General features: G+C 36.3%; 1 protein-coding gene and 1 long non-coding RNA gene across 5 annotated transcripts in view; one reads left to right on the top strand and one right to left on the bottom strand.

Annotated features, from left to right (window-relative positions):
• TFEC (transcription factor EC) overlaps positions 1 to 27,066 on the bottom strand; it is an 89,670-nt gene that overhangs the window by 26,096 nt on the left and 36,508 nt on the right. For 3 of the 4 annotated variants that reach the window (XM_064422337.1, XM_064422338.1, XM_064422339.1), the window contains exons 2-3: positions 13,543 to 13,788; positions 11,290 to 11,385 (exon numbers count right to left, since the gene is read on the bottom strand). In XM_064422337.1, the coding sequence (XP_064278407.1) occupies positions 11,290 to 11,385; positions 13,543 to 13,788 (342 nt within the window). Of the gene's footprint in view, positions 1 to 5,491; positions 5,608 to 11,289; positions 11,386 to 13,542; positions 13,789 to 27,066 lie in introns of those variants that run through there. The other variant, XM_064422340.1, reaches the window with a different exon arrangement.
• Positions 22,188 to 27,066, top strand: part of LOC135301852 (uncharacterized) — a 52,113-nt gene continuing 47,234 nt past the window's right edge. The window contains exon 1 of the long non-coding RNA XR_010363583.1: positions 22,188 to 22,258. This is a non-coding gene — a long non-coding RNA (uncharacterized LOC135301852). The remainder of the gene's footprint in view (positions 22,259 to 27,066) is intronic.

The following is a 27,066-nucleotide window of genomic DNA, read 5'->3' as shown; positions in this document are numbered from 1 at the left end:
AAAGCATTTCCTGGATATTGAGTTAATTTAACATATCATTACATATATTCTAGTACATGAGCCAATAATGCTCTGTCTAAAATCAATTAGGTTTCACATCCAAATATTTTTATTTAGAGTATGTAAAAAAAGTTGAATGATTGCAATTATTGTCAAAAAGTTTATCTTTTATTTCCATTTGTAGACAAATTTTATTTTATTTTCTGTTCCTTTAAGACATATGTCATTGTTTAACATCCCCCCCAGGTGACTACTGGGAGTGAGCATAGGTCCTTGAGACTTTGCTTTGCTAATTTGGACAGGCTATGATTCTTCAGACAGACTTCCCATGCAATGATATGTTCTAACAATGGCCTCTCCGTACCTTTTCTGCTTTGAATTAGTTTTTCTGAAGGGTGGACACCTTTTTTTACCAATAGCATTCAAAGAGTTTCATGCCCAGTGAATCCCACACTGGATATTTCCTCATGTCTCTTGCAAATCAGTCTCATGATGGACACTAAGATCATATTTATCTCCTTTATGCAGTCCCATCATTTTGATGGCTTATCGTTATCCCCTGAACAACTAATGTAACTAGATCTTTTTCTGTCATCTCCAGTTAATGAGTTCTCAGCTTACTGCAGACATTCCTGTTATTAGTATTTAAATGAATGACCTTCCACTCAGTACTATTACATTCCTTCCATTTAGACCATTCTGTCATCACAGTCATATAATTCTTCCTCTATGAGATCCTCATCCTTCTCTGTATTGCAATATTTATTCTTTTGCTACCTCAGTGAAGTTTGTCAGCATAAATGTATCTTTTTGTTCCAAGATCACTAATGAAAATATTAAGTAAACTGAGATCAAGGATTGGTTATTGGTAAACTTCATTAATATATTTTTTGTTTTACATAGGAAAACTTTATTATCTCTTTAGCTTGCTCCTTAGCAAGCTGTTCAGTTACTTTCTAAATAACCTGTACTGCATTTTACTAAAATGTGTTCATACACAGGGTTGTCAACAGTGAACCTTGTATATGCAGGACTAGCTAAAAAATATTAATTCCAGGAGGAAACAGCTCTCCATACACCCAAAGGATGTCATTACTCAAGGATGATGCAGGGTGTGTTTATCTTTAAAAAGCAGACACCTGACATGTTCTAGTTGTCTAAAATGGCCAAACTCTAGGATATCAAGAGCCCTTCATCAAAGGTATCTGGACTGTCCTGACAGGTCAAAACAGTTCATCAGCTAGCCTGCCTCCCCTTGAAAAATGTGTATAGTATTCAGGGGGACCCCCCCCCAGAGTGGGAGAGGAATGACACATCTGACTCCATGGATAGCAGAAGGCTAATTAATTACTTTATTATACTATATTATTCTATACTATACTACAATATATTACATTACTTCTAAACTGAATCTGCCAAGCACTCAACTGCACTTAACTGCACAGAATCTTGTGAGTGTCTCATGCCTGCCCACCAACAGTCCTTATGCACACACACACACCCGGCCCTGATAGACCAAGGAAACAAAACACCATCACTCTGGGTAAACAATCTCCATACTGCATTCTGCTTTGGCACAACACAGACACAGCAAACGAGATAAGAATTGTGTTTTCTTTCTCTGATGTTCAGAGAATGTGAAACCCAGAAATATTCTTGGGAAGAATTGTGCCTTGCTTTTCTCTGTGAAGAGAAATGTGGCGACAAACGCAAACAGACAACAGGATAGACTGTCCTGTTATCCAGCTGCCATTTCTCCAAGGGGCTCTCTTCCTCACAGCCACACTCACAAGCCTGAGTGTGATTAGACAGGTCAGGATGTCCCCAGAAGGGACAGAGGTCAGGACCAGACTCCCTCTACCACACGTCTTCATTATGCCTGGATCAGAAGTACTCACGAAAAAAGGCAAGTGAGAAGCAAGTTGCAGGAAGCAAGTTGCTAGCAGGAACTTCCTTTGCTATCCTTTTTTCTGGGGTTAATAACCGCAGACAAACAACCCACCAAGTGTGCCTGTTTCCTGCAGCAGCAGTGTGTGGCATGTTTCCACAGCAGCTGCTGTGCTATGCAGACCATTCTGAGGACAGTTGACACATGGTCAGCTGGCCTGTACTGCACCTGCAGGCTTGGCAAACTTAACAGGCAACCACAACACATGTGGCTTTACTTGTCACAACAAGAGAGCTGCCTAACCTGAAAGGCTGAGTATTGTATCTGCAAGAGAATATTTGTTTTGGTTCTTGGTAAAAATTGGTACTCTCTCAGACTGCATCTAAAACAAAAGATTAGTGAAATATTTTGTCATTTTCCACCCCTAAATATATCCCACTTAAATCATGTTTTCACTAGCTTAATTGATAGCAACACTTCAAGGAACAGTTTTGTAAAATGAGGCTACTTCTTCTTAGCCACAAAAAAATTTGGCACCCATCTATTTCAATGTGTTTCTTGCTTAATCATTTTAATTAAAGAAAAAAGAAATCCACAAAAGTAGGAATTTTGCACAATGTTTACATTATTATCCCATATATGTATCCCAAATACAAAAATCTCAATATGGAATTGTGTCCACAGTTCATTTCACATATGTCATAAAGTTTGTGGTTTTGATACTGGGGTACCAAACATAAAAACAGTTGATTGCTTGTCATGCCTTTACAATTTCTTCATGACAGGTAAACAAAACCTTTTTTCGATCTCTCAAGTTCACAGATTGAACTCAAAATATGCACTGAATTTGGCCAAAGACTGCATTGATCAATAAATTTATATTAACACATATTAACAAGCCCATTTTCTAAATGACAGCACCTGGTATAATGGGTATTTGCAGGTTTTGACAAGGGGAAAACGGGCAGTTCTTGTACCTTCAGTGTGGGTTTTAATAAATTCTGACTTTTCGTCTTTTCAAATTTATTGCAGACAGGATGCATAATCTTGTCAATACAAGTACTAGAAAGACTAGTGTTCAGCTTTCTTTCTCAATTGCTGTGCTGCTTGAAGAAAGTTGAACATAAGCTGTATTATCCTTTTTATTTGTAAGGATGTGTTTACAGTATCAATTGCCAAAGAAGTTGTAGTATGCTGTTCTCAGAATCTAGAAGATCCCATTTAAAGCTAAATATTCTTGGTCTTTTTTGCAACTGCAATGCAAAATACATATATTTGAGTACAAATGGTCTTCACCAATAATGATTCAAAAATGTTCCATACATTATACAAAGAGACTAGCAGAAAATACTATCCTTCTCAGATTTGTTTTCATCTGAACAAATTGTGTCCCCTTCTATATTTATCTTTAACATGTTTCATAATTACACAATCCTCAACCAGGGACTTAATGTTCAGATATATTATATCAGATATTATATATTATGCATGAAAACTGGTTCATTTTTTATAGTCCAATAATGATCATCAAGATGGTTCATTATTCATCAGAGAAAAATGAACTCTCTTCATATTCCAGTCATAGTACATTTCTGCCCTGATCATATTCTTAGAAGTCCATTGTCTAGATAAATGTCTGATCAAACATGACAAAGCAAAGGAATTTTCTGGAGAATCAACCCTTTGCATGATGTATATACTCTTTCAATTACTACCTTTTAATTGTATGTTTTGGCTCTTTCTTACTTTTCTGACCACAAAATTAACAGACACAGTCCAGAAGTTAAGTGATGCTGTGACAATGTCATCATCCAACTTGCAGCTGGAAATCAATTCAAAATACTACTGCCCACTAAACCCCAGGTTATGAAAACAAAAGATGCCAATTAAATGATAGATCTGTTAGCTATTTTACTATTAGTTCACAAGCAACATCAGCTAATGCACTAATCCCTGGTTCCACCTTACTTCAATTTTGTTGGATACAGCATGTAAATGCATATATCAAATCATTCAAATCCTTCCTCTGAAAACAATGAAAAGCACAAAAAAAGAGGAAAAATTAGGCTGAGGGAGAAGTGAAAAGCACATTTACTTATAACATATACTCTATATAATTTATGTTTTATATTATGTCCTCTGAGATATTATCTAACATCTAAGTCTCTAAACATAATGCAGTAAGGTTTCTGTGTTCTAGTGTTTCCACATGGGTGTACCATGCAGAATTTCATTTTGATTGAAAATCCTTTCTATAGTGTTGGATTTCAGATAAATTCACAAATTCATATTTCTAGTGTAAATATAAATATATATAAATATAAATTTAAATATAGAGTAGTCAGCTACTTAATAAACTACTTTACACATATATTAAAGGTCATTGAAGGCCTAGGCTGATGGAAAAGCAAGTGCTAAGATGATCATTAAAGCTGTACTTTTGGATGTGTATTTATCAAAATGGACTTTGAGAAATCCTTGTTTTCCACAAGATAGTTTTGTCTTGCAGTAAAAAGCTTCACTGCCCCTGGAGAACAAAGTAGCCACCGTTGTTGCCTCTGAGCTCACAAGTCTTTTATTCAACCTATGTAAATGCCATTGACAGAAATTCATAAAGTTTTTCTCCAGAAGGCATCATTACCTGTATGCTGCAGACAGCAGTGAGCTAAATATAATCTTCTTTATGGCCTGCCACGTCCTAAGGACTTCAAGTCTTGCATTGCTGTATACAGAGAGCAACGCAAGGTGCAGCACAGGCTTTGGGATAAAACAAAATCTTCTTGGTGGCCCCAAACAGCAGGAATTTGCTGGCAGTGTCTGCTGCACATGGGCTTGGAATTAATAAGGAATTAATATTGTGAGAGTTAGAAACCTGTTTTAACTATCCTTTTCTCTTACTACTGTTAAACTGTTAAATGTTAAGGTCTGAGATAAAGATCATGTTTCTAAAAGGTACTTGCAACTATACAAACAACTGTATATTTTTTAATAATACTTTCATTTCTGTCAGTTTACCTTTTAGAAAGAGAAAAACAGAGAGGAAAAGAAGAAATGTTCCCTTAGTTTCCGAGTTATGGGAACTTTACTACAGTTGCATGAAGAGTGAGTCTTTTGGTTCCCTTCAGCCAGAGTTCTACCCCCAAAATAGAGAAGGATTAGTAGACATTGGTCTGTTAGAGTGCCAGAGACAGAGCTGAGCTTTTTGGTAATTTTGCACTGCTTTTGAATGCTGCAGCTATGTAAAAGTAGATCACAGTTCTTCTCCTGACCCAAAGTAATGCATACTCTGTTCTGTGAAGACCTTTCCTACAGCATGAGGTAAATTGTGCAGGCAAGAGGGCTCTACACTGCCCATTTCCACCTCACACTACTCAATTGTGTGAAATACCAAAAGCAAACCTTCATCTGACATTCGTATGACATTCAAAACAGCAGTGGCAGTGATAACAAAAGATACTTCCAGCTGCAGGAAACAGGCCTGAGGAATTTTGAATTTGTGCTTTTCATAGTTAGTTTTTTTTGCAACTGAAACAACTGAAAGACGCAATTTCTTACCTAACACTTTCATAGTATTGAAGGAAAACAAAGAAAATATTTGCTCACCAGTTTTATTTTTGAGGCGTCTATAATTTCCTCAATAGCTACTGACTGTTCCTTCTCCTTCATTTTTCTTTTTTGTTAAACTTGTAAATGATACCAGAGAGTGCTAGACAGAAGTTTATATACTTAGGTGAACTTTGATTCTTCCTTGGACTTTAAGACTAATCTAGTGTAGAATGTGATTGACAAAGCATTTTCATTGATGTTATGCAGCCTTTTCAAGTTAGCCAACCTAAGCAAATGAAGTTGTTAATGTTTACTCTGGCCCTTTCTCTAAAATGCTTTTGAACTTTAGCAGATTTTATCATCTTATAAGGGTTGCCAAATTACATCAGTATTCACTAAATAAAAAGTACTTGTGATTATGCAGTAGGGGGATGCCTAGGTCAGCAATGCTACATGCACCTCTAGTGGAAAGCTGGTCTTACTTAATGACTGAATAATAGCAGCACTTGTTCAATAAAATACTTTGGAGTATGCCTACTTGAATTTCTTCTTTCTGTATGATTTCTGAGAATGGGACAGACAGCAGGTTTTGCAATCCGTCCAGATGGTCACCATCAATATTTAACAAATAATTAATACAAAAAAAAATTATTAATGTAATGACGAGAAACTGTGATCTCAAAGACCTTATAATAGCAGTGAGATTTTGCAGACAGAGTGAACTATGCTTTTCCTAATAAATAGTGTCTCCCTACAATCAAATGCAGAGTTCAGATTTAATCAGAATTTATACCAGCTGTAGTTAATAGAATCATAAAAATTAAAGAAGGAAAATATCTATCTGTCCTATCCAGATCTAACTTCTACTCCCTACCTGTTTTTTTTTCCAAATGCCAAAGGAGCAAAACAAATACAAGCAAGCCCTGCAGTGACAGGATTTTCTCCACAAGCCCTTTTCCTGCAAGAGTGGCACAAGTGAAGCAATCCTACTGACTTGACTCCCAAGCCGACTGGAAATAAGCAGTGGCTCCCAATCTTGGTAGAACAGTGAACTATGAGTCTATGAAATGAAAGTGAAGCAGTGAAACCTCAGAAGATCCCTGAAGAGGTGACCCATTGCAAGGCACCACCTTTAGAGGGTATTGCCACCTTTCCCCTGGCCAGCTGTTTCTCACAGCTGGCACAACCCCTGACTTCCATCATGCCCAGGTGTTTTGGCTTCCTTTCTCTGGTACTGGGTTAATTCTTCTTTTCTCGACATCCTTGCTGCTAAGGTCATTCAAGGGGATAGTTTAAGAAAACATTTCTTAAATATTACAAATAAATCATAGTATCATAGAATGTTAATGGGTTGGTATGGACCTTAAAGACCATATGGTACCAACCCTCCCTGCCATGGGCAGGGACACCTCCACCCAAACCAGGTTACTCAAGGCCTTAATCAAGCCTGGCCTTGGACACTGCTGGGGTTGGGGCATTCACAACTTCCCTGGGCAACCCGTTCCAATGTCTATCACTCTCACAGTAAATAATTTCTTCCTACATCAGCAAAGAAATAGTTTTTTCTTGGCTTTATTTGGTACTGGATGTGGGAAAAAATTGAATGAAACTGTTTTTCGTGAAGTAGCTTTCCATTTTCTTCCAATCTGAAATTAACTGCTGCATTTAGTTTAGTCATTCAGAATTGACTACTCCAGCAACATGGAGCTGAACTGATTCAACATACCAGCAGCTGGGCCTCTCCTGGTGGCTTTTTGAAATCCAATTTCATGGTAGTGCTGTGTCTGAAGCATTGCTCTGCAAATACTTCTTAGCTCTCATTGCCAGCCATCTAACTGCTACAGAGCCTCTCGCCACAGGCTTCTTCAAAATCAGTGCTGAAAGCTCATGTTTTGTGCACCAGAAAAAAAGACAACTTAGAATCCTTGAAAATGTTCACAAGATTAAATTATTTTTCTTGCTGATGCCACCCAGGTCTGTTCAAGAGAGGCCTGTGCCATTGCAGAACATTAACTTCCTCTCACTTTATTCTCATTCCATTCAACCACTCAACCAGTCTCAACCAGTCAAACTCCTAATGCATTTGCCATAAGTTTTAGTGGACTGCATGTCAAGTAGTGAGCATTATCCCAGTTGTACAGTGATTATTTGGACTGCAACAGTTATTTCTGAATGAAAGTACTGGTAAATTACCAACTGTTTTTATACAGATCTCCATTGTGGTTGCTAGATTACTGGGTTTACTGATGAGTGCTAGGGCTGTATATGTATATATTAAAACAAAACAACATTTAGTACAAAGAAGTGATTCATAACATCACATGCTGTTAAATCACACCTTGAAAAGCACAGTGATCCAATTTTTTAACTCTGCTCTTTCCTCTCTTCTCTGTGACTAGTGCTCTGAACATCTGCTTTAATATGTTTCTTAAATTATTTTCCTTTACTAATATTAAACACAGTGTAGAGCAGAGCTTTTTACTACCTGCCCTAAACTATAAATGATGGTGTAATACACACTTTGTATTAACAGACTTAAACATCTACACTTCCTGTGCTCTGAACATTTGGAAGTACTAATATACTTTAAATTCACTACAGAATGTTAAATAGATTGTAAGGATTTTGAATAAGAATCAACTTCTGATAAGTATTTACTTTTCAAATATCTGTCACCATATCTGACCTACATGACAGTAATTTACTTCTAAAACTCACCTATATATTATTTGTTTCATTTTTTAAATTATTCTTATACTGTCAGGAACAAACCTGCTGCTCCTAATATGATACTTAGAGAAAAAATATTGTCTTATAATAAACAAATACTCTGCTGTCCGTTAATTAAAATTTCCTAAAACTAAATTATTACAACAAGGAAAAATGACTTTAAATTGATACCATCTTCAATGATGTCTTTTTTTAGTTAAATTTTACCTTCTCCATAATGAACAAACAGTTGTCATTACATGATAGTTCATAAGAATAGTTATGATTTTATTTGTTATGCTTTATGAACAAAGATATAATTTGTTTTACAAATTCTTTCAGAGGAATCAAGACCTCTTGCATGCAGGGAAAAGTAGTCTACATTTTAAATGAACTTCTAAAAGATTGTTATAAAAATAGGTTTCTGCCATTAGGGTATTCTGAAGAGCAGTAGAAAGACAGCCAGAATACTCCCTAGTTTAAGCAATTCTTAAGTGACCACCCAAAACCAGACAGTTTCATGAAATTATAAATTTGAGTCCAAACACAAGCCAGATAATCCACCCCTCAGAAGCTGTAATTATTTTAATGAGAGATGGAGGAATGTTCTTATTTTCACTTCTCTGATTCTACTAATGCATAACTGTAATTCATTAATTCAGGGTCAGACAATGAGCCTTTGAGCAATTATTCACATGAGTGGTCTCACAGAATTCAATGTCTTCATTTAATGTGCCATTAAAATGGTACATGGGTGCATTTAACTGAAGTAAACATGAGTTCACTGCAACACACAACAGGTTGCACCGTAAAAAGTGGAAAAATTGCTCAGCCACTGAGTAAGCCATCAAGAACAGTGAGACAGAAAAATGTCATCATGAATTTATCTTTTTCAAGAAAAGATTTTGCTGAAAAACTACCTGAGCCTTTTACTGCATTCTGAAAACCAAGTCAGCCCATTTCAGAATTTCAGAGATTACTCTGCACAGTTTGCAAAATCAAGAAAATCCCATTTAAGGAAAGTCTAAAAAGAATTCTAGAAATACTTAGGAATTATGCTGGAGAATTTTAAAGAGAGAGCAAAAATCAGTCAGATACAGAGGCAACTCAGTGTCACCTGTAATGTCACTTACTCCACGATTGTGTCAGACACCACAGCAGGCACCTTGTGCAGATGTCAGGGCTACTATGGGTCCTTGCTGAAGTGCAGGACAAACCAAGCACATCTCAGGGAAATTAGGTGTTCTCCCATTCTTGATCAAGCCTTCTAGTCCAGTACTCTTGTAATACATACATGTTTGGCTCAGATAAAGAAATTTCTTCATGAAAAACTAGATATAGAAAAATTATTTTCTACCTACATCTCTATCTTTTTCTATTGCACAGCTTATGACCAAAATTTGCTGGCAGATTTAGGATGTTGCCTGAAAGATGGCTTAAAACCAAGTGGTATGAGCTAAATGCCTGAGATCATCTTCACATGGCCAATTCTTTTGTATATTTTTTAAGTACACAATTCTAAAAGAGAAAACAGCAGAAACAGAGGCACCACTCAATTTCCTCACACCGATGCAGTTTGCTTCCCTTGATGAAGGCAGGCTTTATTTTGCCACAGTATTGAACCGAGCAATTTGGAAATTTGTGCTACTCCCTGGCTTACCTAGCAGCCTGCTGCTTTCCTCAGCACAAATGAAAATCCAAAGACTATTACTTGTCCCAGAGGCACTCCAAGAGTCCCAGATCTTTGCAAATACAATACCAGCAAGGTCTAAAAGATATTGCATATTTCCTTCCTCATCAAGAGTAAGGTATTCAATAAATTTTAGAGACAAATGTCCTTCAAGGCTGAAGATAAGGGCTAATGAACCTGGAATTAGGACAGATTAACAGCATCCAATTTTAAAAGGTTTTGAAGGGAGTATGACTTCAACCCAAAACCCAGAATTCATGCCTCTCATCACCATCCCACACTATCATACCAGAAATTATCCTCCCCTGCCTCACATTAATTTGAGCCAAAATATTAATTCACTCCCCGGGGACCATTTCTTTGCTATTTTCTGTACAGACATATGTGTAAATCAGTCCAGTTGCAACAGTTCTGTAGTTGGCATGCAAATAGCAGGTGTTCATGGAAATGTTAATTGGCATTAATGCTGGACTGTACAATGGGCAACAGAGGAGAGTAGAGGTCTTGTCTCCTAAGGTAGTTTTGGGGCGAGGGAAGTTCTGTAAATCGGAAAAAATATGTTCCTCCAGAGGGCGATAAAGAGGAAGCACCTGTGTGTATTCTGATGTGCCCTTGGTGGATTGTCAAAGCCTGTGACAACCCTTCTGCCCTCCCCAGGGTGAAGTTCCCTTTTACCAGTGTACAGTTTAAAGCCCATAGGACAAACAGATCTGGACATCAACTAGGGTAGTAAGGACAACATATATCCTCCTGGAAAGTGCATTACAGGTACTGATATGTATTACTTTAATAAATAATAACATTCTATGTGGTTTTGTGTCCAGAAAAGCTCCATCCCTCCTCTTCAAATATGTAACATATATGGAAACATAAATAGCCTTTGTTAGTCCTCTCACATTTATTCACAAAGAGACATCATAAAATTGACGTTTGTTACATTAATTCTTGTGAAGAAGTAACATTCCTCTTATTTGTCCTTGAAATTATTCAGCTAAATGCCACTTGTCTGTATGAAAATCCAGAACTAGAGCCTTGCTTCAAGATAAGGCACTGGAGAAACCACTGTACCATAGAAACTATTACACGAGGATGTTTTGAAATTTTTTTAGTTGAGGTAGAAGGATCTTCAAGCAAGGCTTTAAACAGCCTTCTAGAGTCCAGAGGCTTTTTATCCTTATTATTTTTAGCACTGCACCAACATCAGTAACTCCAATGGGTTATGCACCAGACATTTCACTGGGCTAGAACCCCAAATGCTATTCAGACCACTTAAAATAATCGTGTCCCACCACACTGATGCCCTTTTCTGTAATAATTATTGACAAAAAGGCAATCAGCTGAAGAGAAAGGAGAACAGTCCACTGATACTATTCCTTAATCTCTGAACTGTGATGTGCTTGAATCACTCAAAGCTTTCTAGTATAAAAAGCAAGATGAAATTCAACAAAATACTTACAGTTCTTTGCATTAGTAAAGGAGTTTCAGAACAACCTATCCCTTCATCATTAAAATTTGATTCCATATTGATTATGTCTTCAATAACTTCTTCCATCTGATAAAATAATATTTTAAGACAAATCAGTACAAATAATAATGGAAAATATTATTTTTAAATATAGAGGAATTCATCTTGAATATCTATTACAGCAATAAAACAACTTCAGAAGTTTATATCTTACAATTCAAACAATTCAAACAATTCTATACAATATTCACATTTTTACTTCTTGTGAAAACAGTTGTGGTTTATCAAGATACATCTTTCTCTTAAACACCAGCCCATGCCAGTATTTAACCCCTTATTGCAGCACCTTGGGCAGATGACAGGAGTGCATTGTTAAGCTGTAACTGCGACCTGTCATCTTGATCAAATGTGTCACATCCACAGTGCATTGCTGCATTGGCGCAGGAAGCCTGAAAAGAACCTGTGGTTCTGCACTGGTATGAGTCACTCAGGGTTTGGTGTTACATGCTGCCCTCTTGGGCAGGTAGAGGTTTCTTTGTTTTCTTTGTTAATTTTTCTTTAATTGTAAGATATACACTGGATATATTCCAGACAGCCTTCTGGTCACACTTTTGATCTAATCTGAGCCAAAACTGCTGAGGCAGATGGAATAGCTCAATAATTACTAGGTATGAAACAATAAGTACTTTGAAGGCTTATAGATACATATAGATTTGGACAAAGTGCAACATGAGTTTTCAATGATAATTATGGTCTGATTCCATTCACAATAAAATTTTGGGACAGATCCCATGATAAGCATGTCACTTTTAACTCTACTATCTGCAGCTTTTGGAAGCTGAAGAAATTGTAGATGGTCCTGTGCAATAAAAGTATCACAAAGACATGGGACCTTTCAACACAGACATTTTTGGCCACGTGGCCTAGCACTGCTCATACATTCATTCCTCTCCCTCTCTAAAACCAGAGAACACAGAACTACTATGCCAGCAGTTGTGCCCAGACTTATCTAGGAAAGCACCATCAGGGGAAAAATCATACCAAGAAATGCTGGCAATTAAGCAATATGAAAGAGTGCAATTTACTGCACCAACCTGGGTATTGGCTCTGTATTATTTGCTGATATATCTATAGCCTACTCTCAACCACGGGGCACACCCACATTAAGAAATTCCACCGTGACAGTCATCCATCCCCCTGCGTCTGAGCAGATATTGTTGAAATCATTGCAAAGCTGCCAGGATCATCCCAGTGCCAGGTATCACCCTCCCGTCTTCACCAGGATGGAGAGCAGTACAGGGCAGGCTCCTGATCAGACCCAAAATGCCTGAGAGCAGTTTCAGCACACTGCACTTTGCCAGCATGGTCACATAGGTGTCCACAAAGGCCATTTAAAATAGCATTTTAAAGTAGTTCCAGCAATCCATAAACCTGACTTAAAATGTCAGTTGTCAATGCAGAAGGAATGGAGAGGCCCCAGATGAACTCTCCAGGAAGCTTTATGGGCTCCCTCATGCTTATCTATGTTAGATCCAAATGCTTGAATGAGTCATGGTGTATTTGTAAGATTCTTCTGTTCTATTAAAGCACAAGACATAAAGCATCTCCATTTCTCATTTCTGTAGGAATTCCCCTCTTACCCAATAAACAGTCTCTTTTGAAGTCTATTGAAGTATTAAAAGCCATAATGACCTATCTCTCATACTGGCTAAGAATCTGGTATTGTATTATAGCTGAACCTCTATTAAAATCAATGGTGGTACTAAAGTTAGCATATCTTTGCCAATTTACTCCAGATAACCCACATAAAAATATAGCAGCTAACTGAAAAATGAATGAGTGATTTTTTTCGATTATGTATTGAAGGTGATCTGTATTTAACATTTTTTACGCAGCTAGGTTAATACCTTCAGACAGAAACAACAGCCATCTGGAAAAAGGATGTTTTTCTTTGCAAAGTGCATATTCAGAAAATGTACAGCAACGTAAGATGTATATGTAAAAAGATGCAACAATACATTTTATCTGGCAGCAGCCTAAAAGCTTGATCCTGCAGTAAGCTATTCACAGGCACACGAGGGAACAACCCACATAACTCAAAAGGATACAGAAAGCAAGTGCCATAACCCCTCGAAAGTTAAGAAAGTCATGTCTTGCCCACTTCTAGTGCAGGGTGGGTGATGTAACATTTTTATGGAAGTAGACAGAGCCCAGTTCCCCTTTCTTTACCCAGCTCTGCCCTACCGCATTTTCGTGTTGGCCGCCGAGGGCCAGCAGCTTGGTGACAGGGCTGTGCGGAGCGCTGCTGGCTGGTGGCATGTGCGCGCTGCGCAGGACAGAGCTCGCTCCCACTGGCTGGACCGCGTGAGACTGGGACAGCGAGAGGGGCTGGCTGCACAGCTTGGCATCGAGGGTCACGTACTGCTTCACCTGGTGCCTCTGGCTCTGCTGTATGTGGTATCTAGACTGATTGTCCAAGTGTGTTTGTACCTGGGAAGGAATAGAAATAATTGCTGAAGTTTCAAGGTGTTAGTATCAGTATTTGTACATATGCTCACTTAAAAATATTTCAAATCAATAGATTCAGATTTAATAATATTTGCATGGCTATTTGGATAGAATGATTAAATTTTTTTCAGTTTTACACACTTACACATTTTTATTTCTTTACTATTTTCCCCTTATGCAGCTGAACAAACACTCCGAATAATTATAAAGAAAAACAGCATTAGAAAAGATATCCATGTTCCTGAGAAATGACCAGAAATATGCTACACATTTTTCTCAATTAAAAGTGATCTTTCTTGAGATCACTGCAATCAAATCCACAAGCATATAGGAACTCTAAAATTAATATTGACTCTTTTGTACATGAAAGAGTAAATAAATGCACAGAGAAATATCATCCAACCAATTTTAAATAATAGCAGCTGTAGACATTCATTCACACCTCAATCCACAATTGTCTCATCTGGTGATAAGTACAGTCACTAAAATGAGGCATTTCTGTACTTTGGCAATAGAGTCCAAGCTGTAGTTCTGAGTGCCTGCTCACTATCCACAAGCTTCTTGAAGCGCCTCTTGAGGACAGATCACTTTTTTAGTGGATTTGGCTTCATAAATTGAGTGGTCATGCCAAAATATGTGATTGAGTAAGACTTTGGGCCATCCTTTGACTATAGAGATTGACAGTTGCTACTTCAAACAGCTCCCATTTCAGATCAATGTCACATTCCTGGAATTTAACTACCAGAGGAGCACTGCACACAAACACGTTACTGTCATTTCAGCCCTGTGGCTCTCTTCTCTTCCTATGGCATGACTGGTAACAAATGTCGTATCATAAATTTTTCTCAAGTGGCCTCTGTAAGTGCGATTAATATTTGTTAAATAATAACAAAAATTGCTTTGAAAACGTTGAGGACTTTATTCAGAAAAATATTTAGTCATTTAAGCAAACTTCTTTTTGATTCCCCTAAAATACATAAGTAGAGATAGATAGCCATAAAAGCAAATTTCATTTGAAGAAGTCATGTTTTCATACAAATTGCAGTACCTACTTTGTTTTTAATCATTATAGTATAATTTTAATTATGTTTCTTTAAACTAGTTTTCCATTCATGTCAAAAGACTAAGCCATGCAGTAATAAATATGAGATTAATTATTTTTATGTAAACTCTAAAGTTATTAAATAAAATTGCATTAAAATATTGGTATAAAATCCTAAATAGACTGTTTGTATTTTCCCCTGATTTATGTCAGGAAGGTATGCATAATATATGTTTGCAAAAATTTAATGTATATTTGGGATTTACTCACATAATTGTCTTAACTTAGATTTTTGTGATAGTTTTAGAAAGTTCATAATACACTGTTAGTTTAAGCTCTGAATTATCATGTGTAAGGACACATGTAAAATCATAAATAATTCAGATACTTATGCATCTTTTTAGTCCTTCACACTTAAGCTCATATTGAAAATTAAATACTCAAGCATTTTCTTAAATGATAATCCAATGAAATCTATCACATGCCAGTTTAACCATAATATTATATCTGGGCAAACTCAAATATATTAAGGGAAAACAAATATGTCCCATTGGATGGCTGGAGGAAGGATTCTCTGTGCACCCTCACTGTCTGCTGCTCTTTCAGAAGCACCCATGGACAATTCATGATTGAGCTGGACTCTTGCTCACAGACTGAATCCACACAAAGTGACCCTACCCAGAGCCCTGCAGTACCTAAACTGATGGAGATCTCTTTCCAGCAGTGCAGAACTCTGCAGTCAACAGCTTTGCAAACACAGACCTTTATGTAGCATAAATGGGAGTTGCATTTCACCCCTTACTAATTTTTTATCTTTAATGAAGCTGATGAACCCTTTGTAATGAGCAATGAATTTCTGACTTAGAATTTCTACCGGCCTACCTGAAGCATAAAATCAAAAATATCATATACCTTCAAATCAAATGGGAAACAAGAAAATTGCAGTGTCCAAGATCTATACTACCTTGTTTTCAATGTGTTTTTAATAAGGAATTTTTATTGGTCTGCTACAAGAAAACTGCTGAAAAGTCAATGGCTTGCTTTCTTTTTCCTCTGGGCCCCAGATTACTAGTGGCAGACCAAAATCTGTGCATCCTGTTTTGTTAGTGAACCACCACAGGGCCATCCCACTGGGCAAAGGGAAGATCTCTGTAAGACATTCAGCTAACTGCTGATTAGGTAAAAAACAGCTTATCAGAAGTGCTTATTTAGTATGATAATCTTTCAGTGATTATATCCTGTTCTGAACTTACGCAGGCAGAAAAAGAAATAAAGCTTTGCTGACAGGATCTGTGTTGCTGTGGTTTTGCAAACCTCTCCACCCTTTTACTGTGCCAGTTACAGTCATTGCAAAGCAGAATCTTTGAGGTTAAAAATAGATCTATGCCCAGATTTTTATCTTTATATATTCTAAATAAGTCTTAATACTCACTGTTAAAATAAAGCACTTTTTAAACTCAAACCACAATGTAAAGACAAAGCAGAATGGGAAACCTATTTCTATAATTATATTGTTAATGTACAATAAAAGTGGGGTGGGGGGAGGGGAAATTCATACCATGAGAAAGGAATATTGAGATTGAAAGTCAAGCTTGCTAAATATAGAACTTATTTTTAAAACTGTGCATGTATGAACTAGGAGTAAAAACTTGAATCCTCATAATTTTGTAAAACCAAATCATACAGTGTCACATTTTTAAGTATTACTTAAAATGATTTATTCTCCATTAGGATGTTGCATGATTTCTCTTATCAGTGGTATGAAGGTCAGTTTCAACTTAGATTTACTGAATATTGCAGATGACTTTAATACTTTTAGGTAAGTATTGCAAAAATTGCAAATGTTAAACTTTGACCTGATTTTGAGTTTCTTTTCAATGATGCACAAGGAGCAGTTAAGCACTGGCACACGCAGTTGCCCTGAGAAGCTGTGGAATCTCCATCCTTGGAGATTGTCAACACTTTTCTGGACAAGGACCTGAGAACCCGAAGAAGTGAAAGAAATCTAAAAACAGGGAAATTTGAATTTATAGTCTATACATCGAAACTATAAAAAACCATTATCAAGGAATGGTGAAAAAAGGATAGTATCAGGTTAGAAGTTCACTGAAATAAATACAAAAAAGCAAAAGACTGAAAGATCAATTCCACATAAAGTAATCTCACAAGTAAAATAACCAAGATCAACACAGACTTAGCTGCTTAGAGACCTTAATCATGGGTATGTTTTAGATCCACAAAACATAATTCTTCTCAAAAAAAAAAAAAAAAAAAAAAAAGAAAAAAAATTTCTCCAGAGTAGAAGAATTTTTATCAGACCAATTTTTCAATTCAGAATCTTTTGAGGAATTCCCATAATCTGTGATGATATTTTACCAGAGTTTATGTGAAATTTTAAGATTGAGATCTTGATGCTGATGCACTTTTTCCTGCCACAACAGTCTGAATATAGGGTTACCTTTTTTTTTTTTTTTGTCTCTGTGGGTCAATTAATATTTAATCCTTTGTGTAAAGCAGACAAGCATAAGGGAAGGCCCTGAAATGGCTTTCAGGATAGTGCATCCAATAATCTGGCACATCTGGGGAATCTGAGTTCACATCTGTGACAAAAATGAAGCAGTGTGATTTGATAAAGCAGATATTCTACCTCTCAGCAGACCATTTTCTATTAAATGCCTTTCTGCCCATCCTATTGGTTTTTGAGATGGATGGCCTTGCTTGTTAGTATGCCTGATTTCTAGGAATCTCTTGCAAAAAATAGGCACTCAGTGACCACCTAATGATCCAGACTCTGACTCAGACAAACCTCAGACACAGCCCAGGACTTAGTGTTGTTCTACTGGTACATCAGCACTAGCCCGTGGTGTAGTCCCTTACCTCACCCTTCCTGCCAAGTGCTCCTGATACCACATCAGCAAAGTGTAACAAGGCGATAACTTGTGCAGATGAAGTGCTGGTTCTCCTCCCAGACATTGCCTTGCAGCAGCTGTAGCCATGTACTTTAAATGCTAATTATCTAAGATTCTCTGAGGAACGAAGGACAGCATAAAATCTAGCAGTTAATAGATTATCCACTCCCTTCTATGCACTGCTTTTGTTTAATATCTGGCTTCCCTAAATACAGTGAATTTAAAGTCTACTCAGAACCAGAAACTTCAAGCATGAAGGGAATCAAAAGCATCCAAAACAAATGCAAATATTATAACTCCACCAGTTCCACAATGCCAATGCAGAAATGAAGACTTTGAGATGGATTTTGTAATCCAGAAAAAGATCCCAATGCACAGGAAACTGGCTGAACTATTTCTATTTTATATCTCACTGACAAGCCAGTTCTGGGAACAAGAACATAACAGCCTTTCAGAATTACAGATGCATATTCAGACTTCTTCAATTGCTCTTTCTAATTTGAGCACACATCATCATGTTGTAACACTGCAGTACAGTTGTGTAACATCTTTTCCCATATTCACACTAAGTTTGCTTTCATTTTTAATATGTCGCACAATGGCATAGCTAGACTTTCAGTTGTTTATTTACATAAACTGTTTTACTTCACAATTTGCTGATGGAATTTTTCTTCTGCTGGTAAAAGAATATATAGCATGTCAAAATTAAGAAAAAATACCTATTCTGGGGACCTAAAGAAGGAATGAACGATGCCATGGATATTCCATTAAGCAGCAGTGCTGCATCTTTCTTGGTGTTCCACTAAGAGCAAGCAGGTGACATCTGTATTCCCAGGCTGCTTAGCCCAATGTCATTCCCGAGAGAAATAATAGGAAAACTGAAAGAGATTCAATTAATAAATTATTAAAATATAGGAATATAATTAATGCTAGTCAACATAGTTCTGTGCAAAATAAGCCTTGTCAAACAAATCTACTTCTGCTCTTTGATGAGATTTTAAGTTAGGTTGCCAAAGGTAACCATGTAGGTATAATACACTTCAACTTTTGTGTGCCTTTTGACTTAGTATCACTCAATATTCTAATTAAAAATATAGCACTGCAGAGTATCAATAAAGCATGTTTTAACTGGATTAAGTGTTGGCTGACGGACACGCATAAAAGAGTGATCAGCAAAGGCTTGGCATCAGAAAGAGGGGCTCTTCAGTCTTGTATTACTCAATTTTACCATCAGTGATTTGGGACTAATAAAAAATAAAACAAACTAAAAAGCATAAATATTTTTAGACTAGTGTTCCTAGTCAAAGTAAGACAAATCTGCATAGACTGGAGGAAGAAATATAGGATGCAACAATGAAGTAAACACCTCAAGCAATGAGTCTGTAAAGAACTTGGGGTCATAACAAGCCAGCAACTCACCAGGAGTGTCCCACTAACTCTATAGGAAGAAAGGAAAAATGCATAAAGAAGGCAGTGAAGGAGCCTGGCTTTACTCTGGTTTTTTTATGGCTCAGGAGAGATTAATAATAGAAGCCCAAAAATATTTCTACCCTAATATTTTTGAAACACTGTTGAAAAGTACCAAGTATGTAGAAAAGAACTATGAAAGTAATTGAAGACTGAGAAAAAGGTATTTCAATGAAAGCTTAAAGAACTTAAAGAAGTTCAGTTATGTTTGTGAAAAAAATTGTGAAATTCATGGGACATACTGAATGTGAAAGCTAGCACAAAAAGTGTGTTAAGAGCCACTAGCCACATATTGAAGTGAGACATAGGAGAAATTGTGTGCATAAAGAGTGAAGTACTCAAAAGGAAGTGCTCTAACTACTGTTTTCTTCAAACAAACTCTTGATGACTTTCTGGGAGAGCTAGAGTGTCCAAATTCAAGGTATACTTTTATCAAACATATTCCGAACTCAAAACTGAGTACTAAGGTAATAACCAAATGCAATACAAAAGTCCACGATTTTAGAAGAATTAGAATGAGAGATCTAATAAGTCTTGCTGAGTTTAGATTTTATGGGGTTTTGGACCTGAGAGCTGGCTATTTTAATGGTAATATTTGATATAAATTAACTCTGAATTTAACAAATGCTTAAATATTTGCTACAAAATAATATGCTTAAAGGTGATTATAGTATATTGGACAGAACTCAGCAGACTTCATTGAAGTTTGCCATTTATACTGGATATTAATTTGTTTCAGTGTTTTTAATAGCTTTTGAAGAAAAATTTTTCACCCTGATAGGATTGCATCATTCATCATCAATCCTGAACACAACACCTCTCTGCAAATGAGTGATGGGACTTCATGTTCTTTTCAGCCACTGTACTAGAAAATAAGCATTTAATTATCCACTCTTAATTATTAAAATGTTCTGTAAGTACCCAAAAAATTTAATTCCATTTTAAGATAAGAAACACAGTCACAACAGAGACTATTTTTGCTCCGTATCTTAGGACTTTCAAATGTATTTTAAAGGTTAGGGAAAAAACACATTTTTAGTTATGAAATAATCCTTTTTAACATCTATTACAAATGAATATCAGTTGTTTGTTTCTCCTGCTCTCTTTGTTAAACTTTTTGAGGAAAAAATATTAGTAAAATTATTTAATAATAAAATGAAAATTCAATTTAACTTAGGAATTATACACTTCTGTTCTATCCCAAAGACTATCACCAAATACTGTAGCTGTTCACTTTAATGTTTAGTTTATAAAAGCATGTGTGATTATGCCAATTAATTACTTAAGCTAAACACAGTAATTAATTTTTAAATGTGAATATTTTTCCTATAAGAACTTTGATCTGACTAGATGAGACCTTCCTATTAATATGCATGAAGAAAGAACACAAAAGACATGTAGTCTAGAAACTTACAGCTATGTTTTGTTGATGCCTTACAGTAGCTTTCAATCTAAGAAAATATTCTCCTGTGACTCTAATGCACTATTTTTCATTTATTTAACCTTTGACATCATATTCATCAGGAACTTGTGAATATTCTTTCAAGGGTGAAGGGACTGAAGAAGAAACATTTAAAAGTTCATTGACAAAGACCATCTCTTCAACAATGATTAATTCTTGTGTCTTTTGGCATCTCAGCGTCTAAAAATAGATGATAAAGGTGGGGTAGGGTGGGAAATTGGAAATTCTCCATCTCACTTCCAAGTATTATGAAAAGCAAGAGGAATGTGGGAGCAAAACAACTGCAAAACAGACTTTTCAGAAATCAGTGCTGGGTAAGAAAACTTTCTTTGCACAGCATAGGCAGTGTTTCTCTCAGGAGGAGAAACGCAGCAGAGCTCTCAGGGCTGTGGCTAATAGAAGCTAGATCTTACAGCTATCCATTTCCTGACAAATCCCCATGCAGGCACTGGGATTTGATAACATTTCCCCATTGTGGCATTCTCTAGCACTCACTGAACATTGATGGAGCTCAGTCCTTTCAGGTATTCCTCTGTGCTAACCTCCTTGTGCAATCAGAAATGAGTTGGGGGAAGCCAACTACCTGCACTGAGCAACTACAGAGACATTATCAAAGAGAGCACTTCCATTTGCACCCGTGTACCTGAGACACTCTTGGCTTCTTAATTGAACTCCTGCAGTTAAGATACACACAGCTCTGATGGTTCCTTATCCATCACCAGCTTGACTTCTGAAGAAAGGATCCCTAAGGTCTTAAGGCCAGCTTGTCATGTTTTAAAATAACAATGAGTCTCGATGACTTTGTGGTCTTCACTGGTAGAAAAGAATCAAGTTTTTAACATTGCACTATAAAAACATCTTATAAAGTTAAGCAAAGCAAACTACAGGAAGTACTTTTACAAAACCATCCCTTTGATTTAACTTGGAATTTAAGCTGAAAATCTAAACTGTGAATGAAACCAACCACTACAGGGAATAGGCCACACAAGCATAACAATGGCTCACAATCAAATTAAGAAACCCCAGCTAATATCCTTACTTTGACTCTGCACTATGACCCTGTCCGTGCTCTCACTGATTCATGAAATCTGTGAATATAATAAATCTTTAGTGTTCCAGTTCCTCTTTATTGTTGGTGTTATTACAGGACAGTGAATATTACTATAGCATTCAAGAATGAGAAGAAACTTTTTGTATGGTGAGCCACATTTAAAGAGCTAGGTCCTGATGCCTTTATTTAACTACTTGTCTCTGCCTCCAGAAGCTATTCAAATTAGGTCAGTTACTGAGTTGCTATTAAATGGAGAAGAGCATACCACAACCAGATTCAAGGAAAATCAATTTTGAATATAGAACACACAGTCATCTCCTTTTGAATTAAAAATGTTAGTATCAGTGAATTCCCATCAGTGTGTGTTGTTCAGTCCTTGAAGGAGAAACAAAATAGCAACATTAAAAATTCTGTACTTGTCAACTCCAATGACTAGCACAGAACCATAGAAATTAGTTATAGCACCATGTGAAATCTGTAACCAGAATGTTGTATTTTCTTCAGCAGTTCAAGATTTTCTGGTAAGTGTCATACATCTAAAAAAATCTACACCAAAATATAGGACCCATAACACAGGCTAATAGACAATCAGGAAAATTCTTGCAGACACAAAAGTTATATTTTAATTTCAGCATTTTTAACCATTTAGCTTCCAATGAAAGTACTCAGGGAAAACAAAAGATGACTGTATTATGAACACCCATATAGTCTATTTTGTTATCTATCTGTAAAATAGTAATATAGGTCTGACACTGGAGAAATGCAGTTGGTATATGTACTACATTTACGTGTAACTATAATTTTGAAATACTTTGGTTTGTACTTTGATTTCTTATTTTTTTCATGTGGCAGCTATATTTTTTTTTCAATTCTGTCTCACTTTAAAAGTTAAGAGAACTCATAAAGGAGTCAGCCTTAAAAAGTACGAAGAAAGATCATCAAGTAACAATTTTGTCATTGTTTGCTGTGCACTTTTTCTGTCTCCCCAGACTTTTATCTTTTGAGATTAAGTGATGGCAGTAATATCCCTCTTGTTCAGTTACATCCAGCAAAACAGTCCTTGAAGCTAGAACAGCTGGAACTAAAAGGTGTATTTTCCTGGTATGTAAAGATATGGACATCAATGTAATATGGTAGAAAAGTACTGATGATAAAACTGTAAGAGTAGAAATCAGTACTCTCACATTTGAGTGTGTGTCTGAGGGAGGAGTATGTTTTTTTGTCCTTACTTCCTCATTCCTTTGGACTCCATTGGTTTGGCAGTGCTAGCTGAAGAAAATGTCAAAGCCTGAACAAGTAAACTTACCTCTGAGGTGCTATTCTTTCACGAAAAATAAAGTTTTAAAAGTTTATTAATTTTGGATAAAATTGCTGGGTTTGCCTTGTTCTAATATGAAAGATTCATGAATGTATGCCAAGGGGACGACATCAACATCCTCAAAAAAAGAAGAATCTATTGGTTGAAAAGCATGGTCAATTTGTTGAAAGTGGTAACAATTTCGCCACCAGATGACAGCACTGCTTATTATTACCCTTTTTTGTGTGTGTGTGTGTGTGTTTCAGTCCTCCCTCATTTTGACAACAAACTGTAAAGAAATATTCACTCCCCAGCCCATGCACTGCAAGAGCAGAGGAAATAAAGCCAGTGCCATAAGGTGGTTTGGTGAGACAGTCGCATCAGGGAGGCTAATCTGTTGGACAAGATATTTTAAGCCTGTGAAGGGTTATAGCTTCTGTAAAGGCACAGAAAAAACTAGCTTCAGTCTGAGAAATGTGCCTTCTATTTCTATTTCCTCAGCCTCAGAATGATAAAGAGGGCAAGGGGGAAAGCTTTCAAAGTAGGCATCTTAGGTTCAGCTTCACAACACGATTTTTGTGAAGTCAAGGCAGCAACATCATTTTAAACCAGCTTAGGATCTGGCCACAGAGTGTGCTTTCATACAAAGCGAGCATATTAGGTTAGCTGACAGCAGTAGGTGATGTTTCTGACAAAAACACGAATGGCACTTCAAGGATAGCTATATGACAAAAAAAGTAAAAAAAAAAAAAATTCTTATCAACTGGTAAAAGAATTTTTTAAAAAGCTATCTGGCCTATTTTGTGTCCAAATATGTTTTCTGGCTGTAAGTGGCAATGAGTCTGAGTGTGGTCATGCCCCAAGGATGATGCTGACATGCCGTTCACAGGGTTAGCAACAATTACCTTCATTACCTGAACATCAGCCAGAAATCTGTGTACTCTTTTGGCAATACACTTCCACTTACGGACTGAGAGTAGTAGCAGTGGATTTACAATGCATTAAGCATGTGGTCTTGAAACACTTTAATAACTTCAAAGAATTTGTGTTTGTCACTATTCTTAAAAATAAGAGTTAAATGAAAAGCCTATCTGTAAGTGAAAAAAATACCTATTACCAGAAGTTATCATGAATATAAATTTTTGTTTAAAAATTTGTAATTGATTTTGAGTAATATTTGCTGAACTATAATTTTGTATGTTTGGGTCAGAAAACATTCATTTCAGACTAAAACTGATGAGCATCTGCTGAAGACAAGGCGAGCAAAAAATTTATTCGGGGAGCACTTACAGCACGCAAAGCTCCAAACACTTAAGTTTTGCTATACTCTGCAGTTGACAGGGGAGCTCACAAAAATAGCATAATTGGTACTTCAGAACTGAGAAAACAGTCTTGCCTTTTGATGTGTATTTAAACTAATCTTAGTTCACAATATGTTCCATTCAGCACTAACTCAATTAGTAAAAAAAAAAAAAAAAAAAAGATAAAATGTTAATAACATTTCTAATATGCAACGGATCAAAATTCTGCCTTTACATATTGAAATCAGCCTTAAAAACAAAAACAAACTTAGAACCAGAACTGCTATAAAAACACCATAAATAGAATCAAAAGTCAGCCTAGCAGAAGCAATCACATGTGTTTCAGTGTCAGAGTTGTACTCTACAGTATTTTCATCTCAATTTAGGTACAACAAATATTTTTGCACTCAGTAGACACTGTAGAATTGGAGTTGGAGGAAAAATATTAGGCTAAGCTCAAACTACTTAACAGTTTCCAATGAATAGCCACTAAATAAAAACGTTAATTAACAAAAGATGATTGATTTTACTGGGATTAATCAAGAGAAACTCCCACTTAGTTTAAATGAGAGTTCTGTGTGAATATCAAATTAAAGCTTACTACTGGTAAGCCATTATTAAGAGCATTATTTATAAGCTGTATTGTACAGAACAAGTCTTTCAAATTAAATTATCCTAATGTGGAAAGGAATGTACAACTTAAAAAGTTGTTAGAGTTGCCTAGAAAAATTATTGTGATATCTATGTACCTGTGTGAAATATTCTAGTTGAAAGGAAGAACATTTAATAATGAAGCTATTATAAAGATAGTATTTTGCCACAGAACTTTCAGCAGGAAAACGTCACAGTGTTTGCACAGCAACAAAATGGGGTGCTGTGAATGTTAATGCTGATTTAGTAACTGAGTTTACTAGTATTTAAAAATTATTTAATTATCAAGTGAGTTAATTAGCATTTTGCAGCATAATCAGTAGGCCATGGTACAGAGAGACGGCAAATGCTCAGAGTCTCTGTGGTCTGACTTAAGAAGCTGGCAGATAAAACCGTGATTCCATCACACCCACAAAATAAATCGATTAGCCTGATTTTTATCAGGAAGCTAAAAGAACAGAAATATTGATTGGCCAGCATCATCACCTACCTGCAGTGCCTGGGTTTCCATCAGTTTTATCACCTCTACAGAACAGCATCACCCCAGAGCCTGGGTACCCAAACACAGAACAGCAAACAAGAAAAGACTAGTACAAATCTGGCCATGAATAATGGATGTCTATGTATATCCACTCAGTTTGAGGGGAAGAAAGGAAAGAAAGGAGAAATGGTTCATAAGGGCATTTCCTTAACTCTGGCTGGAATTTCAGTTAAAGAGGAAGAAACGATACAGAACTTTAAAGGAAAGAAACCTCCTATCTGTGCCTTAAATGCGCTATTAGCTGAAGAATATGTGCTAGAAGAAATCAATAGCATAACAGTATGGCCATATTAGCAGTTTCCTTCAATCTTTTTGTCGTTCTCTCATTGCTGTTGCCATTCAAAAGCCCACAAAGCCTAAATGCTTTGTGATACAGAACTCTTCCTATCATAGTCGTGTTATTATTGTAATCTGGAGTGCAATAATTATCTTCAACATCAAACACTGCAAGCACTAGAGTTATTCCCAACCCAGTTCACAATCACACTTTATTCAGCACTATCTCAAAGTAGTTTAACAACAGAATTCACTGAGATTTACTCAAGCTCATCACATTTTCATTACCTGGATTCAGAGCATATACCTAAGACAGTTAAATTTTGGTTATACTCTTATTTTTCTCACTCAAGTCCAGATTTTATCCTTACATTAGTGGCCCTCAGGACAATCCTACTGAATTAACAGATGGATAAGTGCTTGTCACAGTGAGGAAGGCTTTCTTACAGAAAACTAACAGAAAGTACAGTATAGGTAAAGGTGGCTTCAGACTATAGTTGTGCAGATCTCTGAGATTTTCTTTCCTTTTTATTGCTTCTTTGACCACACATGCATGAGTGCACAGCCCACAATTAGTCAGGATGATCTCTTTATTAGGCAGGAGTATCCTTCTCTAAAGATTACAAAATCCCACTACTTGAAGTGTAAAATTGCTGCTGTCCTTCCTCACGGCTGGATTTCCAGCAGAAGAATTTAGCTTGTCACATTAATCCATGAGTCTCCAGCCCAGCTAATTTAACCTACATTCTCAATGATTTTCATGTAGACTACTAATGTTTCATGTTCACTTCCAAAATATTATTTAAATTATTGTTGATTTTCTCTCTTCAAAAGCATTTATAGTGTAGTTCAGTGGAAATTTACATTTAACAAGGTAAATGAGAAGGTCCTTTCCAGTTATGTCAGAAAACCCCTTCTACCCTGTAAAGTCACTGTAAATCTTGATAAAGAAACTAAGCATAATAGTATCAACAAACAATTCTCAAGTCCCCTGAGATTTTCAGATGACATTATCCTCCTATTTACTGGGAAGCTTTGAGGCAATGTTCAGAGTAGCTGGTAGAAGAGGATATGCTGACTCAGGATGAGTAGCCACAAAACAAGAACTGGTTTTAATACAATTATGAAATAGGAAAACACTATGACCAATTAAAAATGGAAAATTTAGACCATCTAGATTAAGCTGATAATGTAAGCAGCAAAAAAAAAAATAAAAATAGGCCTTCATAAAAAGCTATCAGAATACAAAGCAATAGAAAAACA

This window comes from Passer domesticus, chromosome 5 (genome assembly GCF_036417665.1).
Source record: "Passer domesticus isolate bPasDom1 chromosome 5, bPasDom1.hap1, whole genome shotgun sequence".
NCBI lineage: Eukaryota > Metazoa > Chordata > Aves > Passeriformes > Passeridae > Passer > Passer domesticus.
The sequence above is the reverse complement of the archived record's forward strand: the minus strand, read 5'-3'. Positions and strand labels throughout refer to the sequence as shown.